The sequence below is a fragment of the Lactuca serriola genome, chromosome 4 (assembly GCF_051521515.1).
Source record: "Lactuca serriola cultivar US96UC23 chromosome 4, Lser_US96UC23_V15, whole genome shotgun sequence".
Classification (NCBI taxonomy): domain Eukaryota; kingdom Viridiplantae; phylum Streptophyta; class Magnoliopsida; order Asterales; family Asteraceae; genus Lactuca; species Lactuca serriola.
Window position 1 is genome coordinate 327,779,428 of NC_136411.1, and position 21,457 is coordinate 327,800,884.

Here is a 21,457-nt window from a genome sequence, read left to right on the forward strand (position 1 = left end):
TGTATGCAATTGTCTATGTTTTTAAGGTGTAATTTATCTAAACCAAAGTATCTGAAGAGATTTGCTTTCCTGTTAGTTTATCGAGAGTTGTTAATTAATTATTAGTTTGAGATTTAGCAAACTATTTCTTTATTCTTTTCGTGTGACCTGTAACCTATAATCACATATATTAAATTAATTCACCACCGTTCCCTGTGATCGACACCCGACTTACCTAAGCTAAACTGTAATCTAACTAGGTACACTGCCTAAAAGTGCATAGTTAGTCTAAGTTTGTTAGGTTATAAATATTATAATTAGTGGGTACTTTTGTGCACATCAAGTTTTTGGCGCCGTTGCCGGGGAACGGCTTGTCGCTAATTTAGTTTATTTGATTATTCGTTATTTGTTTTTAGTTAGTTTTTATTTTTAGTTTGATTTTCGTTGATATCATTTCACTTGTCGGGAAGGTTCTTGTTTTTAATTGCAGGAATTTGGGATTGTACACATTGCTTGACTTTACTTTTTTGCATGGGTTTCGAGAATGCAAGCGATTAGGGAATTCTTGACCTGGTTGGCCTACTACTTTGTTGATTTGTCCAACTCAATCCATGAGGCGTAGTATAGCTAGGCGTATTGTGGTGGTTAAGTGGAAGACCGAGCTCTTGTTGTTCTTGACTAGTTAGGTCACTTCTTGTTCCGCTTTTAGTTAAAGGTGCAAAGAAAACAAAGGAAATATTCTAACGGGTCCCGAAAGTGGTTGTTTTCGCAAACCAATTCTTGCGTGCAAAGGTTTTTAATAAACCATTTTTGTTTGATCTTGACAAAGTTAAGTGATTATGACATCTCATTTTTTTATGTCACTCATCGGAAAGTCATCAGTTGCTGAAGAAATTAAAAAGAAAAATAATTAAGTTTTATGTCCCTTAATTAAACAGTTAAAAGAAAAGAAATTTCAATTAAAGAAAAGGAATACTTCATTACACCCAGCGTAAGTTCAATTACGCCAAGCGTAATAAACCCCGGATCCCGGATGGACTTTTCATGGAGTTGGGTTACGCCCAGCGTAACCTTGTTTTACGCCCAGCGTAAATCGGCGACCAGGTTATATCTTTTGACCCTTGACTTTTTTTTTGTTATTTTCACAAGCCCTTCCTTCGCACACACGAACTGTGACGGCAAGCTCTCCCAAGGATTTTCAATTTTGCTTCTTTTCTTGTAAAATTCGGCACACAGGTAAGTTTTTTGGTTACTCAATGTTTTGGATTTGTGTTTAAATCGATAAAATTGGCTGCATATTGCCTTTGTTCGAAATCTAGGGTTTATAGGGTTCTTGAATTAGGGCCGATTTCACAATTGTATGTTTTGATTAGGGCTTAAAAAGACCGATTTCCATCAATGGACTAAACCCTATGACTTAATTTGTCCTTAATCCCGTGATAGACCCATCGATTTGAGCTCGGGGACGGACACTAAGCGTAACCCCTGTTGACTTCGATTCTTGACTGACCTATGCAGTTTCCCTGTAGTGTTTAATCTTGAAAAATACAAGGCACGAACATGGGAATGATTCGTATTATTAAGGGTGGTCCCGTTTTTTTTCTGCTTTGGACCACGAGGCTGTATGCTCGATATGCCCCTTGTATTTTTCCCCTGCTGTGCTTATTGCTTGCAGATTTGCTTAATTTAAAATTTTTTGATATGGTTATGACTTTAGAACAAGCGGGGGGACAGATTCATAAACCTGGACGTACGCCCAGCGTATGCTGGATGTACGCCCAGCGTAAAGACCAAGTCCATGACCAAGATTTTTGTTTAATATATATATATATATATATATATATATATATATATATATATATATATATATATATATATATATTGTTGATGTTGTTATATTTTGTTTGGTTTTGTGTCTATGCAGATTATGGCCCGAAGAACTCAAAGGACCAACCCACCCGAGGATGTGACCGATCACCGTTTCTTACAATTTCCGCAAACTCTGAACGATGCAACCCGGGCATGATATGTCACCAATTTGAGTTTGTTGCTCACCAAGGAGATTGATATCGCACCCTTATCTGACTGGGAATTGGCGACCCGGATTGGACTTGCTGCACTGATCCAGGATTTTTTGCAATACACGCACTCAGACGCGAGTGGAGTGGATTTGTTCGTATGTCAGGGATGGGCACAATTGTTCAGGATCCAGGAGCCTGTTTATCGAGAATTTTTGCTGGAGCTTTACGCTACAGTTTCCTATGATCCTAGGAAGGCACCCGATGATAGGACAGCCTTTGCCTTCAGACTCAGGGGTGTGAGCCGGGAATGCAGTGTGATAGAGCTTACGACTCGAGTGGGTATTTACACCAAGGTTCAAAAAAGCTCGCCATGGCTCCGCCATGGCACGCCATGACTCCAAGGCTTGCATGTGCCGCCAAGCTTTGCCAAAACGCCGCATTGACCCATATATGTGTATAAAAATGAATAGTAGTAGAAAATACATATAAAAATATGAATTATATACAAAATTGCCGCCTTAAGTCATGCCTTACAAACGACGTGACTCGCCAAGGCTCGGAAAAGCTTGAGGCTTGACATTTCCGCCAAGTCACGTCTTACGTTACTTAGAACCTTGATTTACACAGTAGATGAGACGAGGAGTGTCCACTTCCCGGCATTCCTTGCTGATTGTCTCACGGACCGGCTGGATGACTATAACGAAAACAATTTTTGGGTCGAGATTACAGGAGGAGTTTATACGCCATCTACTGCACGGGAGAGGATGATTCGGTCTACTACATATAGACTGCTGCACTGTTTGATTTCTATGTCTCTCACGCACCACAAGAACAGTGAGAGAGTGCCTTCGACAGACTTGTATTTCCTATGGGCACTTGTTACTCCAGGGAGGCACCTGAACCTTCCAGTTGCTTTAGCTGCATATTTGGGACGGAGGGCCAGGGGACTTCGGGAGGATAGCCCGATTTGCGGAGGGTATTTTATCACGCGTTTAGCTCGATCATATCAGTTGTTGACGCGTGAGATCACGAGATCGATGGTGTTTCATGACATGAGGCCGATGAGCCTTCAGTTGTTAGAGTCGATGCGTGTATTAGAGCGGGGCGGAGATGGTGTCTTGCGGGTACGAGCAGATGACGTGGCGGACAAGGAGGGTGCCGCCGAGCCACAACCGAGACGGGTCCAGCGGCGTAGACCTGCTCCTCGGGGAGCACAGCAGGGACCTGAGCCGGAGATTGATATGCGCTACCTAGCTCAGGGCATTGATCGTCTTGACATGAGGGTCCAGAACCTTAGTGAGTATGTTGCACATGTGGACAGGCAACAACAGTGGTGTGGGGATGTGTTGACCGCATTCTTTGCCCACTAGGGGTTTCAGTACTCGGTTCCCTACCCTCCACCATTCCAGTCACGATATGATGGGGTCGGTACTTCTGGGACACAGCAGTATGATGACGGAGATGATGAGTGATTTAGTTATCCTTTTTATTTTTTTGTGTTATTTTTAGTATTAGTTTTTTTTATTTGGTATGTAATTAAACTTTGATTTAGGGTGTTTTACTTTTGTTTTCCATGTTGATGCTCTTTGGTTGTTTAGATCTCTGCAGAATTTTCGCTCTTAGAAAGCTGGCAGTAAGTTCAGCAGCTAGGTCCGACTGTTGCTAGAGAGAGTCGTGTGAGAGATCGAAGATTATAGTCAAGACCCACAATTTGTCATAAGTGTGGGGTGCATATTGATTTCGTGAGCGATTATTTAAAAGATTGGCATTTTTACGATATTTTGACTCTTATGATATGGATGAGCTGTTCCCACACCATAGAGTTTTATTTCGATGCGAGGAAGAAGTATCATCCCGGGTGCCACGACATAGTTGACACTTTCCTATGTTGTGGGGATTTTTCATCGCGAGAAGAGGATGTCATTCTTGACGAGACGACGTGGTCGACACTTTCCCACGTCATGGTTATTACACAGTGCATTTGTTTGCAGTCTTTTGCACCACATTTTTGAAGTCGGCAGTCTTGATTTTATTTTTTCGGCAAATTCAGAAGCAGCAGTTCAAGTTTTCAGTCTTTCAGCAATATTTGAAGCAACTTGTAGCAGCCCCATTTGATCTCGCCACAACTACCCAGGGGAGTCTGTTCCTTTTTCTCCCTTTTTATGTTCTTAATTTGTTTTAGCATACAATGAGGGCATTGTATGAAATAAGTGTGGGGTAGGGGTCGGTAAAAGTAAATTAAGATTAAAAGAAAAAATGAAATAATAGTTTTGAAATTGCTAGATTTAGGGAAATTTAAAAATTTAAAAACTTGAAATAATAGTTTAATTTAGAAGAATCTAGTGATAATTTAAAATTTTTGCTAATATTGTATGAGATGATCCGATGAGAACTCAAATGTTTAGTTGAGCCAATATACGTTATAGTGCATTTGTGGCCTCCCTTATTTTAGTGAAATCATGGAACAAAAACATAACCCCACTTGGTTTGAGGGATGCAATATGTTTAGCAGCCTAAACTTGAAATGTATCTAGGAAAATTATTATCATTAACCAATAAAGGTTGAGGTTGAGCGCCTCTGCTTAAGCATGTAGGTTTTGAGTGAAAAAAGTGAGGTACATGTAAAAAAAAAGAGAATTGCAAAAAAGAAAAGTTTGAAGAATTTTGGAGCAAATAAAGTGAAGATCAAAAGATCAAAATTCCAAGAAATTCAAAAGTTGAAGATACCAAAAATCAAATCAAATAAGGTGGTGAATTCAAAGAAATCAAAGATTAAATTATCAAGAAAGTGAAGAATTCAAAAGAGCTCCATAGTGGTATCATAAATTGTAATTCTAGATTATGTATGCTTAGGTTGCTCAACTAAAAATACCTTCAGGTTAGGAGGTTTTCTACGGATGGATTCGGAGGGTTGCATAAAATGAGCATTGTTCGGAAAAAGTGGGCAAATGTTTATGAAGATTGTGAGTATTTAAAGTATGGGGGGTTACTTTAGGAAAATTTTAGTCACAAATGCATGCGTTGCGGTCTTGGCATAATGGTTGAGATTTAAATGGATTGTTTAGTACGATATTGGTAAAATAAAAGTAAAATTTGCTTGGGGGCAAGCAAAGGCTAAGTGTGGGGTATTTTGATATGTGTGTTTTTATATATATTTTTATGCATTATATCTTAATATTTTGGCCTTTATTATTCTCTTTTAGAACTAAAAAGTACTCATAATGCTTTGAATTATGTTTTGCAGATATTCGTTGTCAATAAAGCACAAAAGAAAAGACTGAAGCGGAAATCGGGCTTAGAAGCTAAAAGAAAGGAAAAATGTTGGAGGGCCATTTACACCCCGCGTAATAAACTTCTACGCTAAGTGTAGCAACCAAATTCAAGTTACGCCCAGCGTAACTTTAGATTACGCCCCGCGTAATGGCTGGCATCGGATAAACTCAATCGCGTATAAATCCAACTTACGCCCAGCGTACGTAAGTCGGTTACAAGGGTTATAAAAGTCGATTTTTAGCTAACCAAAAGGGGGAATTCGACTTCCAACTTAATTTAGTCGATATTAAACTTCTATTAAGCCATTTTGAGGGTCTAGAAGGCGGCCAGAAGGCCGTTAAGCTAACGGGAGCGGAGATTGGAAGGGTTGGAGAGCGGATACATGTCGGTAATCATATGGGTTGTTAACGTGACCATGTTTAGCATTCCATTGTGTTACTATTCTGTATTTAGTTTATGATTTGGGTGTAAAAACCTTTTACTTTGCGTTTATGATTGAATGCAACTTTGATTATTACACTAATTGCTATATTGAATTGTTTATTTGTGTTTAATTTATCTTGCCAAGCTTGTTAAAAGATCCATACGTATGGATGATAATTATTTGCTGTTAATTGTTAAGTAAATTGAGTTGTATGAACATATGCTTGATTGTTTGTATCTTATGATTTTGATGACTATCGAGATTATAAGTCTAGGAATAACGAATGTGAAACTAGGATTAACTTGGGAATAAGTAAGTTAATGTGTGAGCCTTGTTTGATGACCATCAACAAGAGGTTAATTGAATGACTAATTTTATTAACTATATTTACAAGTCTTTCTCGATACGAACTGAATACTAGGAAGCATGTTAGTTTAACCAACTGATCACTGTTTGAATTGATTTGTTTGCTAAAGGATTAGTTAAAGTGAACGCGAATCTAATCATTTTAGGAATCGGTGAACATGAATAAATGAATTTGTGTATGCAATTGTCTATGTTTTTAAGGTGTAATTTATCTAAACCAAAGTACCTGAAGAGATTTGCTTTCCTGTTAGTTTATCGAGAGTTGTTAATTAATTGTTAGTTTGAGATTTATTAAACTATTTCTTTATTCTTTTCGTGTGACCTGTAACATATAATCAAATATATTAAATTAATTCACCACCGTTCCCTGTGATCGACACCCGACTTACCTAAGCTATACTGTAATCTAACTAGGTACACTGCCTATAAGTGCATAGTTAGTCTAAGTTTGTTAGGTTGTAAATATTAAAATTAGTGGGTACTTTTGTGCACATCAAAGGTGAACTCGAAGAGTTCTTCATACAACTCGGCAAGTCACAGACTGGACAAGTGCATAGGATGAAGGTGAACTCGACGAGTTGTTCATACAACTCGGCGATTCAGATGAAGGTCCATTTGATGATATTGTAGAAGGAGAATTCGTCGAGTCCTTGACAAACTCGACGAGTAGAGTTAGGAAGGGGGTCATATGAAAGAATAGGGACTCAGCGAGTTGGCGGCCCAAGTCGGCGAGTCAGGTCAACTGGAAGTTGACTTTGACCTGGATATTGACTTTGGCCAGGGGTAAAATAGTCATTTACCCTAAGAGTAGTTATCATCTTCTGACTAAGTGTCTTTATGAGTATTATAGCCAGAGAATCGTCGGAGCAGCAGGCAGGGCCTTTGCACTCGGATTGACAGCATTCATTCATACGAGGTGAGTTACCTTCCAGTAGCGGTGGGTATACGGCCACAATGCCGGCCCAATAGTAAGAATTGTATGTTAGATGATTGTCTATGTGATATTCATCTAGGTTTGCTACTACCTGATATGTTGTTTGCTGACATGTTATGTTATATGTGATAGTGATAATAGGAGGGGACTAGTCCCCAAGTTCGGTTGTTAGGACCGAAGGGTAGGTCGGACACACCAGATATGTCTGATAGTATGCTTATGTTATGATATATGTGATAGTAGCAGTAGGGGGTGGAATAGTCCCCAAGGTTCGGTTGTTAGGACCGGTTGTTAGGACCGAAGGGTAGGTCAGCACCCCAGAATGGCTCAACACGGTTAGGTCAGAACCCCAAAATGGCTTAACATGCGTAGGTCGGCACTCTAAAATGGCCGTACCGAGTAGGTCGGGCATCCCAGAATCGTACGACAATATGTATGTTATGTGATTGTATGGTATGTGGAATGTTGGGGGAACTCACTAAGCTTTGTGCTTACAGTTTTCAGTTTTGTTTTAGGTACCTCTTCAGCGAAGGGGAAGGAGCCGGCGCGGTGGCTGCATATCATACACACACATTGGATTTTCGCATTATGAGATTTCTTCGGATTGTACTCTGACATTGTTACTATTTTTATGATATGATTTTCAGACATGAGATTATGGTTTTACGAAATGATATGACTTAATGATGGTTTCTTATAAATGTTTTCTAAATCGTTATATTAAAATTGAAATTTTTGGACTCGAAATTTGGGATGTTACAAGTTGGTATCAGAGCCCTAGTTTGAGGGACCCGGACACACCCTCGGGAGTGTCTGGACTCAAACTGAGGGATTAAAAGATTTTTTACAAAGAAAATGGTTTTCTAAAATCTAAGTTAAAAAGTTTCGAAAAGAACAAGGTGTGTGATGTGCGCAACCGGTCGAGCTCAAGTAAGTTTCTCCCAAATTACCCGTACAAGTTTATGTTATGATTATCAGTTTAGTAGAACGACATGATAGATTAGGACTAAGGATCTAGGAAGGATGCCTTATATGCCTGTTATATGTGCTTTTGGAGGTGCATGATAGTGTTGGTCAGACAGAGGTAGGATAGCCTGCTTAGGTTATGCCTGATTATACGAGCTTATATCGCATGCTAGTATAGATTTTGTTATGTGAATAGAAATGCTTGAGTGTGTGCCCTTCTTGTCTGAATGCTACTTGCTTTGTGCTTTGTGGGACTCTGATTAATGGGAGTTAGCCATTAGGTGAATACGTCAAAGTCACATGCAATCAGGGTTGAATAATCTTAGAGTATTGGATTTGACCCTATTGCGTAGCTCTCGTTTGAGTCTTAACCGTTGTAGGGATGAGTCCCTTACTCAAAGGATTATCCGAGCCTCGTTGTATGTGAAGGGGCCTTCAGCAGCTGAGGACTAGTTTGGAGTAGTAGATTTCCCCTAGGGTAAGCCTAGGATGATAATAGCAGAGAACAGTAGTAGTAGAAGGGACTTGGTGGGGTAAAGGCAGTTCTTAAGGAAAGTACGGATAGATGTGGAAGGTAGTATGGGCCCGTAATGCTGAAATCATAGGATCCGTACTTGAACCGAGGAAGGCTAGTACAAGACCAGGGAACTTGTGATAGATGTGATCCCTCTAGATATAACAGTATTTCTGACGGTTGTCATTATGTGTTTATAGAATGCTGGTACTACGTTCTAGACCAGTTGTTGGCAGTTTAGGAGAGGGATTGGATTCGGGTTCAGGTTCCGAGCCAGTGGACGAGGGGATACGCTAGTTAATAGCGTCAGAGATCACTAGAGGCATCCTTGATGCGACCCTGGTTATCTTCGGGTCAATCAAGGAAGGGATAGTAGAGCCGATAGAGGATCGCCTCAGGGCGTTCAGGAGTGACATGGCGACCAGCCAGTCAGGATCACGCACACTGTCCTTCAAGGACTTCAGGGGTAGTGGTGCGCCGGATTTCCATGGGGCGAAGGACACCATTGCTGTCGGACGATGGATTGCAGACATTGAGTCTGCACGGTTTACTAGCCTCTGCCCTGAGGGGTCGAAGGCGCGATATGCAGCGGGATGCTTGAGGGACAGGGCCAGGGAATGTTGGGAGTCGGTTAGCGACTCTCTGGGAGCCTCGGCTATTGAGGCTATGACATGGCCAAATTTTGTGACCTGGTTCAGGGCTAAGTTCGCACGCACGGTGGAGCTTCAGCAACTGGCCTGCGACTTTCTTGATATGAGGCAGACGACTGAGACAGTGGCGGAGATCACCGCCAAGTTCCGAGAGAGGGCTTTATTGGTTACCCAATACGCGGGAGATGAGGATATGAGGAGGACCTGCTATCACGACATGTTGCGAGCAGATATTCGGGAGCATGTCAGTTTTTCAGCTTGTCCTACCCTGGACTCCATGATTAACAGGGTAAGGGAGAGAGAGAGAGAGAGAGAGAGAGAGAGAGAGAGAGAGATTGATTTGTATCATATCCGTAAGACGAAGACTAAGGAGGGACAGATGACCGGGGCTTCGGGGAAGAAGACTAAGGGAGCAGACACTAGGTCGAAGGACCAGTCGAGACAAGGCCGCTGCAAGAAATGCGACAGGCCACATGAGGGAGCTTGCAGGTTGGGATCGCCAGGCTGCTACAAGTACGGCAAGACTCAATAGGGATTGTACCACCCCTGCACCCACTATTCAGACATCAGAGTTGTTGTGTTTCCACTACAACCAGAGGGGCCATAAAAAGGCCAATTGCCCCCAGTTGACAGCAGCAGCGGCAGTAAAGGCGCCAGCCCTAGCGACCCTGTGGATTATAGATGGCCGGCAGGGCATAGCAGAGGCTCCAGTGATGAGGAGTTGGGCCTTCTAGTTGACTACCAAGGAGGCACGTGCCGCACCCGATGTGGTGACGGGTATGAATCCTTTTCTCTAGATTTTATTATTTGATGCTTATGATATTCATGTGCTTTGCGTATACATGTTTAGGATCGTTCCATGTGAACGGTATCTCAGTTTAGGTGTTGTTCGATTCAGGTGCCACTCGATCTTTTGTTTCTCTTGCACTTAGCAAGAGGTTCCCTAAGTCTTCGGGCATGTTAGATTGCCCTTTAGAGGTTCAGATTGCCGATGACCGATCGGTGCAAGCATCAACAATTTTCAGAGATTGTATTCTGAGTCTATTCCAGGAGTGCTACCTGGTGGACTTGGTTCCCATTCCATTGCGTGGGAACAAGGTGATTATAGGCATGGATTGGGTGAGCCCCAATGGGGCGGTGACAGACTGCGCGCAACAGTTAGTTCGAGTCAAGACCCCAAGTGGGGGAGAGTTGGTGATCCACGGCGAGAGGCCACAGCGTGGACCCACATTGTGTTCAGCAGCAAGGGCTAGGCGCTACCTACAACAAGGATACGTTGGGTATGTCGCCTATGTTATGGATACCCGGGAGGCGGGTAAGGCGACAGTGAGCGATGTTCCGGTAGTGCGAGACTACGCGGATATGCTCCCAGAGGATCTTCCTGGGATACCTTTAGAGTGACAAGTGGAGTTCAGGATCGACCTACTCCCTGGAGTGGCTCCGATAGCAAAGGCACCATATCGGTTGGCTCCTCCTGAGATGCAGAAGTTGTCTACGCAGCTACAGGAGCTGCTAGACAAGGGATTTATTAGGTCGAGTAGTTCGCCTTGGGGAGCCCCGATCCTGTTTGTCAAGAAGAAGGACGGTTCGCATCGCATGTGCATAGATTACCGGGAGCTGAACAAGGTAACGGTGAAGAACCGTTACCCACTTCCGAGGATAGACGATTTGTTCGACCAACTTCAGGGGGCGTCTTGGTTTTCCAAGATTGACTTGTGATCAGGCTACCATCAGATGAGGCTCGGAGATGAGGATATACAGAAGACTGCTTTTCGGACTCGCTATGGCTACTACGAGTTCGTAGTGATGCCCTTCGGGCTCACCAATGCCCCTGCCGCGTTCATGGACCTCATGAACCGCGTATGTAGACCGATGCTGGATCGTTCCATGATAGTTTTCATTAATGATATCTTGGTTTACTCCAAGACACAAGAGCAACATGAGGAGCATCTGCGAAAGGTTTTGGATACTCTGAGGAGGGAGAGCTTGTATGCCAAGTTCTCCAAGTGTGAGTTTTGGTTGCGCGAGGTGTAGTTTCTTGGACACCTTGTCAACCAGAACGACATTCTGGTCGACCCGGTCAAGGTGGATGTCGTGATGAGATGGGAGGTTCCGAAGTCTCCATCTGAGATTCTGAGTTTCCTGGGATTAGCCGACTACTATCGGAGGTTCATCCAGAATTTCTCCAAGATAGTCGTACCCTTGACTCGGCTACCGAAGAAGGTCGTAGTCTTTCGTTGGGGGCCTGAGCAGCAGGCAGCATTCGAGACTCTGACACAGAGATTGTGTGAGGCGCCGATCTTAGCCCTGCCAGAGGGCATAGAGGGTTTTTGTTGTGTACTGCGACACGTCTATTTCGGGTTTGGACACAGTATTGATGTAGAGAGGGCATGTCATCGCCTACGCCTCCAGGCAGTTGAAGCCCCACGAGGCGAACTACCCGACGCATGATTTGGAGTTAGGGGCGGTCGTCTTCGCCCTCAAGATTTGGCGATACTACATCTATGGTGTCTGATGTACCATTTACACGGACCATAAGATTTTGAGGTACCTCATGGATCAGCCGAATCTGAACATGAGGCAGCGTCGGTGGTTGGATGTGGTGAAGGATTACGATTGTGAGATCCTTTACCACCTGAGGAAGGCCAATGTGGTGGCCGATGCGCTTAGCCGTAAGTCAGTGCCGATCCGAGACATCTGCATGCGGATGACGGTAGTGACTCCATTGTTGGAGCAGATCCGAGAGGCCCAGCAAGAGGCTATGAAGGAGGAACATCGGAAGAGCGAGTGTATTGTGGGTCAGGTTTCCTCTTTCGACTATGATAGCCGAAGGTTAGTGACTCTTCACCGTAGAGTGTGGGTCCCCTATCATGGAGGTGTGCGCCAGATATTGATGGAGGAGGTGCACAAATCCAGGATTTCTATCCATCCCGGGGTGACGAAGATGTATAGAGATCTTCATCTTGACTATTGGTGGCCCTGCATGAAGCGGGATGTAGCATGGTATGTGGAGCGATGCTTGACCTGCAGGAAGGTCAAGGCCAAGCACCAGAGGCCACACGGCAAGATGCATCCGTTAGAAATTCCCATGGATTTCATCACCAAACTTCCCAGGACCGCGCGGGGAGTGTATTCCATATGGGTCATCGTGGATCGATTGACTAAGAGTGCCCATTTCATACCGATCCAGGAGAGTATATCGGCCGAGAAGCTGGCTGACATCTACATTCAAGAGGTGATGGCTCGACATGGAGTGCCAGTCTCAATGATTTCCAACAGAGATGTGCGATTTACTTTTAGATTTTGGAAGAAATTTCACGACGAGTTGGGTACTCGTCTACACTTTAGCACCACTTTCCACCCGCAGACGGATGGTCAGAGCAAGTGGACCATCCAGACACTAGAGGATATGCTACAGGCATGCGTGTTGGATTTCGGAGGTAGTTGGGATACCTACCTCCCATTAGCTGAGTTCTCTTACAACAATAGTTATCACACGAGTATCGATCGTCCTCCCTTCGAGATGTTATACGGGAGGAAGTGTAGGACCCTGATATGTTGGGGTGAGGTGGGATTGCACCCTGATATGTTGGGGTGAGGTGGGTATACTAACTCGGAGAGTAGGTGTTGTTTGAGTGAAACCCTAAATCCGAGGGATTGCACCCTATTTAAACGTCTTATTGCAGCCTCCATCGTCCCTTATGCTCCCAGAACACCTCATATTGAACCCTAATCGTTTTGTGAGATCTAAGGCCTTTTTTTGGTGATTTTGGTGGTTTGTGATCACAAGAAGGAAGGAAAAGCTTGAGGAGCCAAGAGGAAACCAGAAGATTTCGATTTTGTGCAGCATCTACAGTTCTTTGGAGGTATAAAGCTTAGACCTTGTTCATTCATGTTCTAGATCCCTTTTTGAAGTGAATTAGGGCTTTAAGGAACCATTTTTGGTGACTAATCATGAGTGCAAGCATGGTTGGGGTTAAGACTCCAGATCCAGGGTCCTTAGGGGACTACATGGCATAAAGTGGCCAACCTTGTAGCCATAGAGAGTCCGATACGCCTTTAGACCTCATTTTTGGGTCCTTTAAGCTTATACTCCCATGCATGCACGTAAAGTTCATAACTTTACGTGCTAGATCAATCTTAGAAGCCCAGATCTACCTTTTGGATGAGTGTTGTACATCAGAAATCGAGATATAAGACTTGGACAACATCGACTCGGCGAGTTATTCTTGGAACTCGGCGAGTCGGGGCTTGAGTCCCCAATCTGTTGAGGTTCAAAGGAACCCAGTGGAGTGTTAGAAGGGTTTTAGAGGGGTCCAGGGGAGTGACCCAACGCATTAGATTTATCCATGGATATGGGAATCATAGGACTCAGTGAGTGTATGAACAGACTCGACGAGTCCAAGACAATCTCCCAACCCTTGAAGATGAACTCAACGAGTTGTTCATACAACTTGGCGAGTCGCAGACTGGACATGTTCATAGGATGAAGGTGAACTCAATGAGTCAGATGAAGGTCCATTCGATGATATTGTAGAAGGAGAACTCGTCAAGTCCTTGCCAAACTCAACGAGTAGAGTCGGGAAGGGGGTCAGATGAAAGAATAGGGACTCGGCGAGTTGTCGGTCCAACTCGGCGAGTCAAGTCAACTGGAAGTTGAGTTTGACCAGGATATTGACTTTAGCCAGGGGTAAAATAGTCATTTTACCCTAAGAGTAGTTATCAGCTTCTGACTAAGTGTCTTTATGGGAATTATAGTCGGAGAGTCTCCGGAGCAGCAGGCAGGGACTTTGCACTCGGATTAACAGCATTCATTCATATGAGGTGAGTTACCTTCCAGTAACGGTGGGTCTGCGACCACAATCTCGTCCCACTAGTAAGAGTTGTATGTTAGATGATTGTTTATGTGATATTCATCTAGGTTTGCTACTACCTGATATGTTGTTTGCTGACATGCTATGTTGTATGTGATAGTGATAGTAAGTGGGGACTAGTCCCTAACTTCGGTTGTTAGGACCGAAGGGTAGGTCAGACACCCCAGATATGTCTGATAGTATGTTTATGTTATGATATATGTGATAGTAGCAGTAGGGGTGGAATAGTCCCCGAGGTTCGATTGTTAGGAGCGAAGGGTAGGTCAACACCCCAGAATGACTTGACACGGGTAGGTCGGCACCCCAGAATGGTCGTACCGGGTAGGTCGGGCACTCTAGATGCCCGACAATATGTATGCTATGTGATTGTATGGTATGTGGAATGTTGGGGAAACTCACTAAGCTTCGTGCTTACAGTTTTCAGTTTTGTTTCAGGTACCTCTTCCGCGAAGGGGAAGGAGTCGGTGCGGTAGCTGCACATCATACACACACATTGGCTTTCCACATTATGAGATTTCTTGGGATTGTACTCTGACATTGTTACTATTTTTATGACATGATTTTCAGACATGAGATTATGGTTTTACGAAATGATATGACTTAATGATGTTTTCTTATAAATGTTTTCTAAACCGTTATATTAAAATTGAAATTTTTGGACTCGAAATTTGGGATGTTACAATCATGCTCACGTTAACTAACTGCCTGGTGACGTCAGTTCTGAGCATCACCTAAGCTTTCTGCCACACCCTGATTGGTCGTGAGTGAATGAGAAGATTGTGGGAAATATCCATCCCTCACGGAGGGAAACAAACTGCCATCCCGGTGTTAGAGTGCCTTGGCCAAGATCGGGCTTTGGCCAAGGTCCTGACGAGATAACGTCTTGTTTATGATGTTTGTTACATTTAACAGGACCATTTATGGTAACGTTAACAAGCCTAATATTGCAACTATCATTGATTTTCAATATCAATCTCCGCACTTTTAATCAGTTCCTTTAATCTCAAAATTAATACCAAATTAATTTCTAATTAAATACTAATTAAATAATATGATTTCTAATTAATATATTTTTCTTATAATATATTAATAAATCATTAAATAACCTCTCTCTTCTCTCTCCGAAAGTCATCCTGTCAAGTTGATATGGTAAAAGCAACCTAAAAGGACTATACTACTATCAAATCAAGCACATACCAATTTTAGTTATGGGCTTAGATACCTAATCCAACAGTATGGTCTCGAATAAACCCCTCGTGTTTGGTTTTAGAAATTTTCTACGGTGATTTCTTCGCTTGGTTTTCATGCTAGTAATCATGATTCAACTTTATTTGTTAGATGTACAAGTTCAGGTCGTATTATTCTTTCTTTATATGTTGATGACATGATTATTACTTGTGATGATCATGACGATATAGAGTCTTTGAAGCATGATTTGTCCTACCAATTTGTTATGAAAGACTTGGTCTTACTGCGTTATTTCTTGGGGATTGGAGTTGCACAATATCTAAAGGGTTGTTTTTTTTTTATCTCAGATGGGGTATATATCAAATTTGTTTGAACACGCTCAACTCCCGAATTATCATATAGTTGATACGCCTCTAGAGAGTAATACAAAGTATTCTCCAACTGATGGTGTTCCTTTATCAGATCTGAGCATTTATCGTACTATTATGGGAAGTTTTTTTTATCTTACTGTCACTAAGCCAAATATTGCTCATGCAGTTCATGTGGTTAGTCAATTTGTAATGGCTCATTCTAGTGTTCATTGGGGAGGTGTTCTTTATATTTTGAGATATCTTTGTGGTACTCAGTTCTAAAGCCTTTTGTTTCCTTCCACGTCCTCTCTTGATATATGTCCCTATATTGATACTGATTGGGATAGTGACGTTTTATGAGCGCAAGTGCACTACTGTATATTATATTTTTATTGGATATTCGTTGATTTCGTAGAAGACTAAGAAACATGATGTTGTATCTCGATTGTTTATAGAATTTTATTATCAAGCTATGGTTTTTGCTACTTGTGAGATTGTTTGGCTGTGGTGGCTCCTTGCATATATGGTGTTCATATTTCTTAACCTATTCCTTTAGCATTGTGACAACGAGAGTGTGATAATGATTTCCAAGAATTCAGTGTTCCACGAGCGGAAAAAAAATATTGAGATTGATTATCATTTCACTTATCACCACTTTTAGTAGGAGACTATTTCTCTACCTCATAATACATATTTTAGGCCCTTTTTTGGTTTGGGATTGTTTGGCCGTCTAACCCTTTACTTAGGTTTAACCTAATTAGTTTTCGTATTTATAATGTATTTCCTTTTCATTGTAATTGTACTCTTTTATTATTCAATAATGAAACCTCTAACAGTATTTTGTTCATTAGTTCACAGTGTCCTCATCTTCTACTCTCCTGACTTCTTGTCTTTGACTTCTCTACATTCATATTTTAAATCAAAATCCAACCAGAGAATGGCTAAAAGGAGACTCCTCAATCTAGGCGTGTTGAAACTGTTGTGTTTGCCTATACATCGAAGCGTGTGGCATGCTCGTATCGTTTAGCCGCTCAATTGATTTCTAATTTTTTAGGTTGGTTCCCTTACGGTAGGTGAACGGAACTTATTTTGCATGGATCGCTAAATTTAGCCCGAATAAAAGATGAACCCAAAACAGACATAAAAAATATGATGCTTTTCTTTTGAACTCCGAAATTTCAATCTAGAATTTAGAATGTTTGTCCAAATTATTGAATGTCAATCTGAAATGTAATTTTTTTTTGTTAGAAAATGTATGTTTTTTCTTAGATTTCCCATGCCGCACTTGGTGGTTATTTTTTCAAAAATCAAAATTGTTAGTTATTTTTTGTCAAATACAAATTACATTATGGGTTAGATTACTCAACTTACCATTACTAAATATATTTCAAAACATAAAAAAACAACATAATTATTTTTTTAACACATTACATAATTAAGTTTTAATTACTCAATTTCCCATTAAATATATTTTAAAAATGAATATTTATAAAAATGACACATAAAAATGAAGTAATAATCCGAACTAACCAACTAATTCAAGATTTGAAAATTTATCTGTTGGAAATAGTGTCAAGGTTATTAACTGTTTTGATAATATTTTTTATAATAATATGGTCCTTTTGGTTTGGCCTCATGAGCCAAATGACATGAGAAAATGGAGAACAATAACGTGTTAACTTATTAATAAATTAATAAATTAATTAAAATTATTTTGGTAAATTAATTAAAATGTTTTAATTAATTTAAATAATCGTAGGGATTAATTGGAATATTCTAGAACCTACTGGCGATAGACTATGGACGATTTCTAGATTGCTTGGATAACGATTTGACATGTTTATTTCATATAAGAATAAATCCTAGATTTTGTATCCTTTTGATATACTTCTTGCTCAACTATAAATAGACTCTTAGGGTAAACCCTATAGCCCAATTATTCCTATTGTCAAAATCGTCGAACCTCTGTCTCTACTACCCTCCTTGGATGAAAATCAAAACCTCTCTCTTAGGGTTTGTGATTTTCGAACAAACCCTAATTTGTAAGTTCTTCCTTTTGCTATTTGGTATGTGGGTGCGATTCTATTAGATGAATTTTCCTTTAGATGCATCATCTTGCAACAAAGATGTCACGATCGAGATTACAAGGAAGTCAACAAGAGGTTGGTACTTTCTTTTATGTCGTTTTTCAAAGTAGGATGCTATAATAGTAAAACATAGATCCTAGCTTGCATGTGCACTTAGATATATCAAGTTTTGATTTTTCTGCTACCTATATAATGTGTACTTAATGCTAATATTCTCCAACATGATCATTATATCTTAAATGTGTAATTTTAGACCAACTTTATTCCATACTCAAGATATATTTTCTAACAATTAAATACATTTCAAATACAAATTTTGGATTCTGGATAAAAAAAATTATTGCGAAATTGCAAGAATATGTTTGAAATCCGATAAACAAATCCTATATTTCGAGAAAATGCTTAACATTTTAATGAAATCTATCAAAAATATAAAGATTCATAGGAAAGAAGAAATAGATACAATAGAAATGCATAAAATGTGATAGTTGGTTTAAAACCTCAAATCTAACAAAAAGATAAAGATTTATAAGAAATGAGAAATAATCATATTATACATTCTAAAATCTAAATAGTGGTTCCGAAATAGGCAGAGGGTCCATGTTATTTCTTTATTATTGTTTTTGAATTAAAATTTGATTAAAAAAATCTAAAATAATTTAAAAAGAAAATAAATGTCTTTTTATATACATGAGAGACAATGCATTAAATGTTTTTAAACATAGGGACCATCTTTGGTGACCTAATAAGGAGGGAATTCATTTTTTTAAACCAGAAAAATGACGACGACAAAATTGTATTTTAAATTGTTTCAGTGATATACATTATATATTAGTTGTTCACATTATAAACATAACAAGGCCTACAGACGACCGACTTAACCTGTAAAAAAGGTATAACCAAATATTTTTTTGTAAGTTTACGGCATAAACGAATTAAAATCCCGTCAGCCGGTAAAAGATAATGTTATCTAAAAAGTATCAATAGATGTAAAATGTTTAGTAAAGAATAATAGGATTCTATGTGACTAAGTTAGAATAATCGGGTGGTGGTGTGTTTTTATACAATGCTTGGTGTATCAAATATAAGTATATGTTTAAATGTGTCTGAAACAAATAAGGATATTACAAAAATTAAAACAGGAAATAGTAAAACAAATAACCCAACCAGAAACGTTCGTTAACACCAGTATAGTTTGAAGTGCATGTTCCCGTGTAGAAAGCTTCTCGGACAATCTGTTAGGGTTTCCCATTTTTTGTGGCGTCTTATTTGAACATCTTTCAGATGATGAGACCAAAATGTGGTTCCTGTCGTCATCTCGCTCAGCATCAGGCTGCAAAAGTGATTACTGTATTCATCCATCATGTCTCGCTTTGCATATACGTGTTTGGGATGGCAAATCTCAAAGAATGCATCAAAAAATGGGGATCGGTGACAGGCATTCATCCTCAACTGTTTGAAACTCGAATTTTTGCACGTTCGTAGCAGGAGGAAAGAGGAGCCTTGTTCTTAGATCCTCGATGTTGAATGGCAACTTAGAATTGTTCCTAGTTGTTACACGAAGATCGCACTTTTGTGATAAAGTGAGCGCTTCCCTCAACTTAAGAAAAAAGTCAGCATCAACAGGAAGGTTGAGAGAGAGTGAAAGCTTAATATACCAGAGAGATGAATCCGGAAACAAGAGACTAGGCAGCATGTCACCATGAAAGTCGAAAAAAAGTAATTTTGGAGCATGCACTTGTACATCGATAAGGCTTTTTGGGCACGACTGCAAGGACAATCTCTTGATTGAAGCACATGTGAAATGGAAGCTTCCCAACATCCAAGATGTCAGATAAAGCGTCAAACACATGAGAAAGGGAAATCCTGATTTGATCATGTCCAGACCCGCGTTGTCCGCTATCACACCACCTAACATTAAGTGTGTCACATTGCTTCCTAATGATATCGAATGTGCATTTGAGTTGAATGGAAAAGGGTGTGGGTCCCACAATCGTGCTGAATGAAATAAGTCGTAGCTAAAAACACCAAGATTTGGGACATCACGAATTTCCAAGGAAGTAGATTGCCAACCATCTAAACCTATACTTAATGCGTAAAGAAAAGGAAGGTTTATAACCTTGATCGTCTTGAACCCCTCGCAAGAATCAGAGTATATATTTGAAAGCTCTATCTTCACAAGCAAGCTACAAGACGACAATATGAGATTGAGTGTCTCTTCACTTATGCACACACCATCCAAGTGCAGTTCTCGAAGGGACACACACTTGATCACAGGATGATGGCTAGTCGTCATGCGAACGGAAACGGTCCCTCGCGAAGCTAAAACTCTTAGAGTTGTTAGGTTCTCACCCAAGAGTATCTCGTCTGGCAGTGTAAACAAGGCACACACACTGGAAGGGAATATTGAGAGGAAAATCTTTTTAAGACAAGTTTTGGTTGACACGGAGCGTATCCATTTTTCAGCATGAGAAGCCAACTCCTGGTTCTCAATGTCGATAACAAGCTCAAACAATTGGATTGGTATACTGTCACGGAGATACCTTATCAGAGTGCGTTCCACTTCCACTAACTTCATGCTCTTTGTCTTCCTTTTTCGTGTGTTGAGAACATAAAACCTGAGGGTAGGGATGGTTGACCAAGCGTGTAGCCATGACTTGGACAACACGCACGTGCGGGCTGCTTCTTCTATGGGCAACCATGATTGTATGCGATGCATCAACTCCGCAACATCTTCTACTTCTCGTTTCATCATCCCTACAAACACATAAATAACAACACATCATCAGCTTTCCACATCTTATCTTATATATATACTGATATACATACATATATATCAAACTAAAACTAAAACAGTAACGCCATCCAAACAGGCACACCAACCATTCCTAAAAAATTGCACATACAAATCAAATAAAAAATTACTCTGATTGATTGCTAACAGCTAACACCAGATTTGCATCTCCATCCATAGATAGTCTCTACAGATTTAGGGGTTTTGTCTTCCAGTTTACTATATATGCAGCAATAGGAATTAATCAGAAACAAAAGCCTATAAGACACTGCTTGAAACTATGTTTGCCTGCACATTTAGTCTTACAAGCATACAAAAACTCTTACGGTTTAATTCGGTGAATTCCCGTCCAGGGGGTGAAGACCGGCGATATGATGTTGACCCAACCATGAATTAAATCTACCAACTGCTTTAAATCTCTTCAAAACCACATAAAGTTTCAAAAATTTCTCGAGAACTCCGAACTTATAATAAGAAAAAACACAATCTTGTAATTTCCAGTTTAGTCGCTGTAGTTTATGCCTTTAATTATTTTATTGATGTTTACCTGATACGGAGAGACAAGCAGCAGCAGGCGGTTCGTCAACCATTATAATTCATGATGATGACCTAGGATTCATGTTTTATTTCTACTCCTCGTGCATCTAGATTCTAGTTATAAATTGTGTTTACTATTTTCAATTGGGCGATATCATTCTTAAGAGTATCCCCTGCTCCGGAGTTTATTAAAGGAAAGAAAAGAAAAGAAAGGAAGAACAAGGAGAGAAAAGAAAAGGAAGGGATCGGAAATAATAAAGTATTCAGCCCGAGTTCGAAAGAAAGGAAAAAAGAGTATTCATTTTAGGTGCTCCCGAGTTCATTAAAGGAAAGAAAAGAAAGTAAAAAAAAAAAATAATTATACCCTTTTATGTTTTTGAGTAAATATTAAGTCTTTACATCCTCACATTCATTCTACCGTACCCCCTACCCCCCACCCCCAAAAAAAAACCAACTCTCCCTTCCTCCCCTCTACTTAAAACATTAACAAAACAATTTTA

The 21,457-nt window shown here is 40.5% G+C and overlaps 1 protein-coding gene across 4 annotated transcripts; it reads right to left on the reverse strand.

The window, feature by feature from the left end:
• Positions 1 to 18,700: 18,700 nt before the first annotated feature.
• On the reverse strand, positions 18,701 to 21,385 carry LOC145097428 (uncharacterized). Of its 4 annotated transcripts, XM_079034989.1 has the most exons (4): positions 20,968 to 21,384; positions 20,747 to 20,839; positions 20,552 to 20,639; positions 18,701 to 20,383 (listed from the first exon to the last, which is right to left on the reverse strand). In XM_079034989.1, the coding sequence occupies exon 4, from the start codon at positions 20,379 to 20,381 to the stop codon at positions 19,041 to 19,043; it is 1,341 nt and encodes a 446-aa protein (XP_078891115.1). In that variant the 5' UTR covers positions 20,382 to 20,383; positions 20,552 to 20,639; positions 20,747 to 20,839; positions 20,968 to 21,384; the 3' UTR covers positions 18,701 to 19,040. The 4 variants fall into 4 exon arrangements, with proteins under 4 accessions (XP_078891115.1, XP_078891113.1, XP_078891116.1 ...); XM_079034987.1 differs by lacking the exon at positions 20,552 to 20,639 and having other exon boundaries at positions 20,968 to 21,385; XM_079034990.1 differs by lacking the exon at positions 20,968 to 21,384 and having other exon boundaries at positions 20,747 to 20,954.
• Between the last annotated feature and the right edge of the window lie 72 nt (positions 21,386 to 21,457).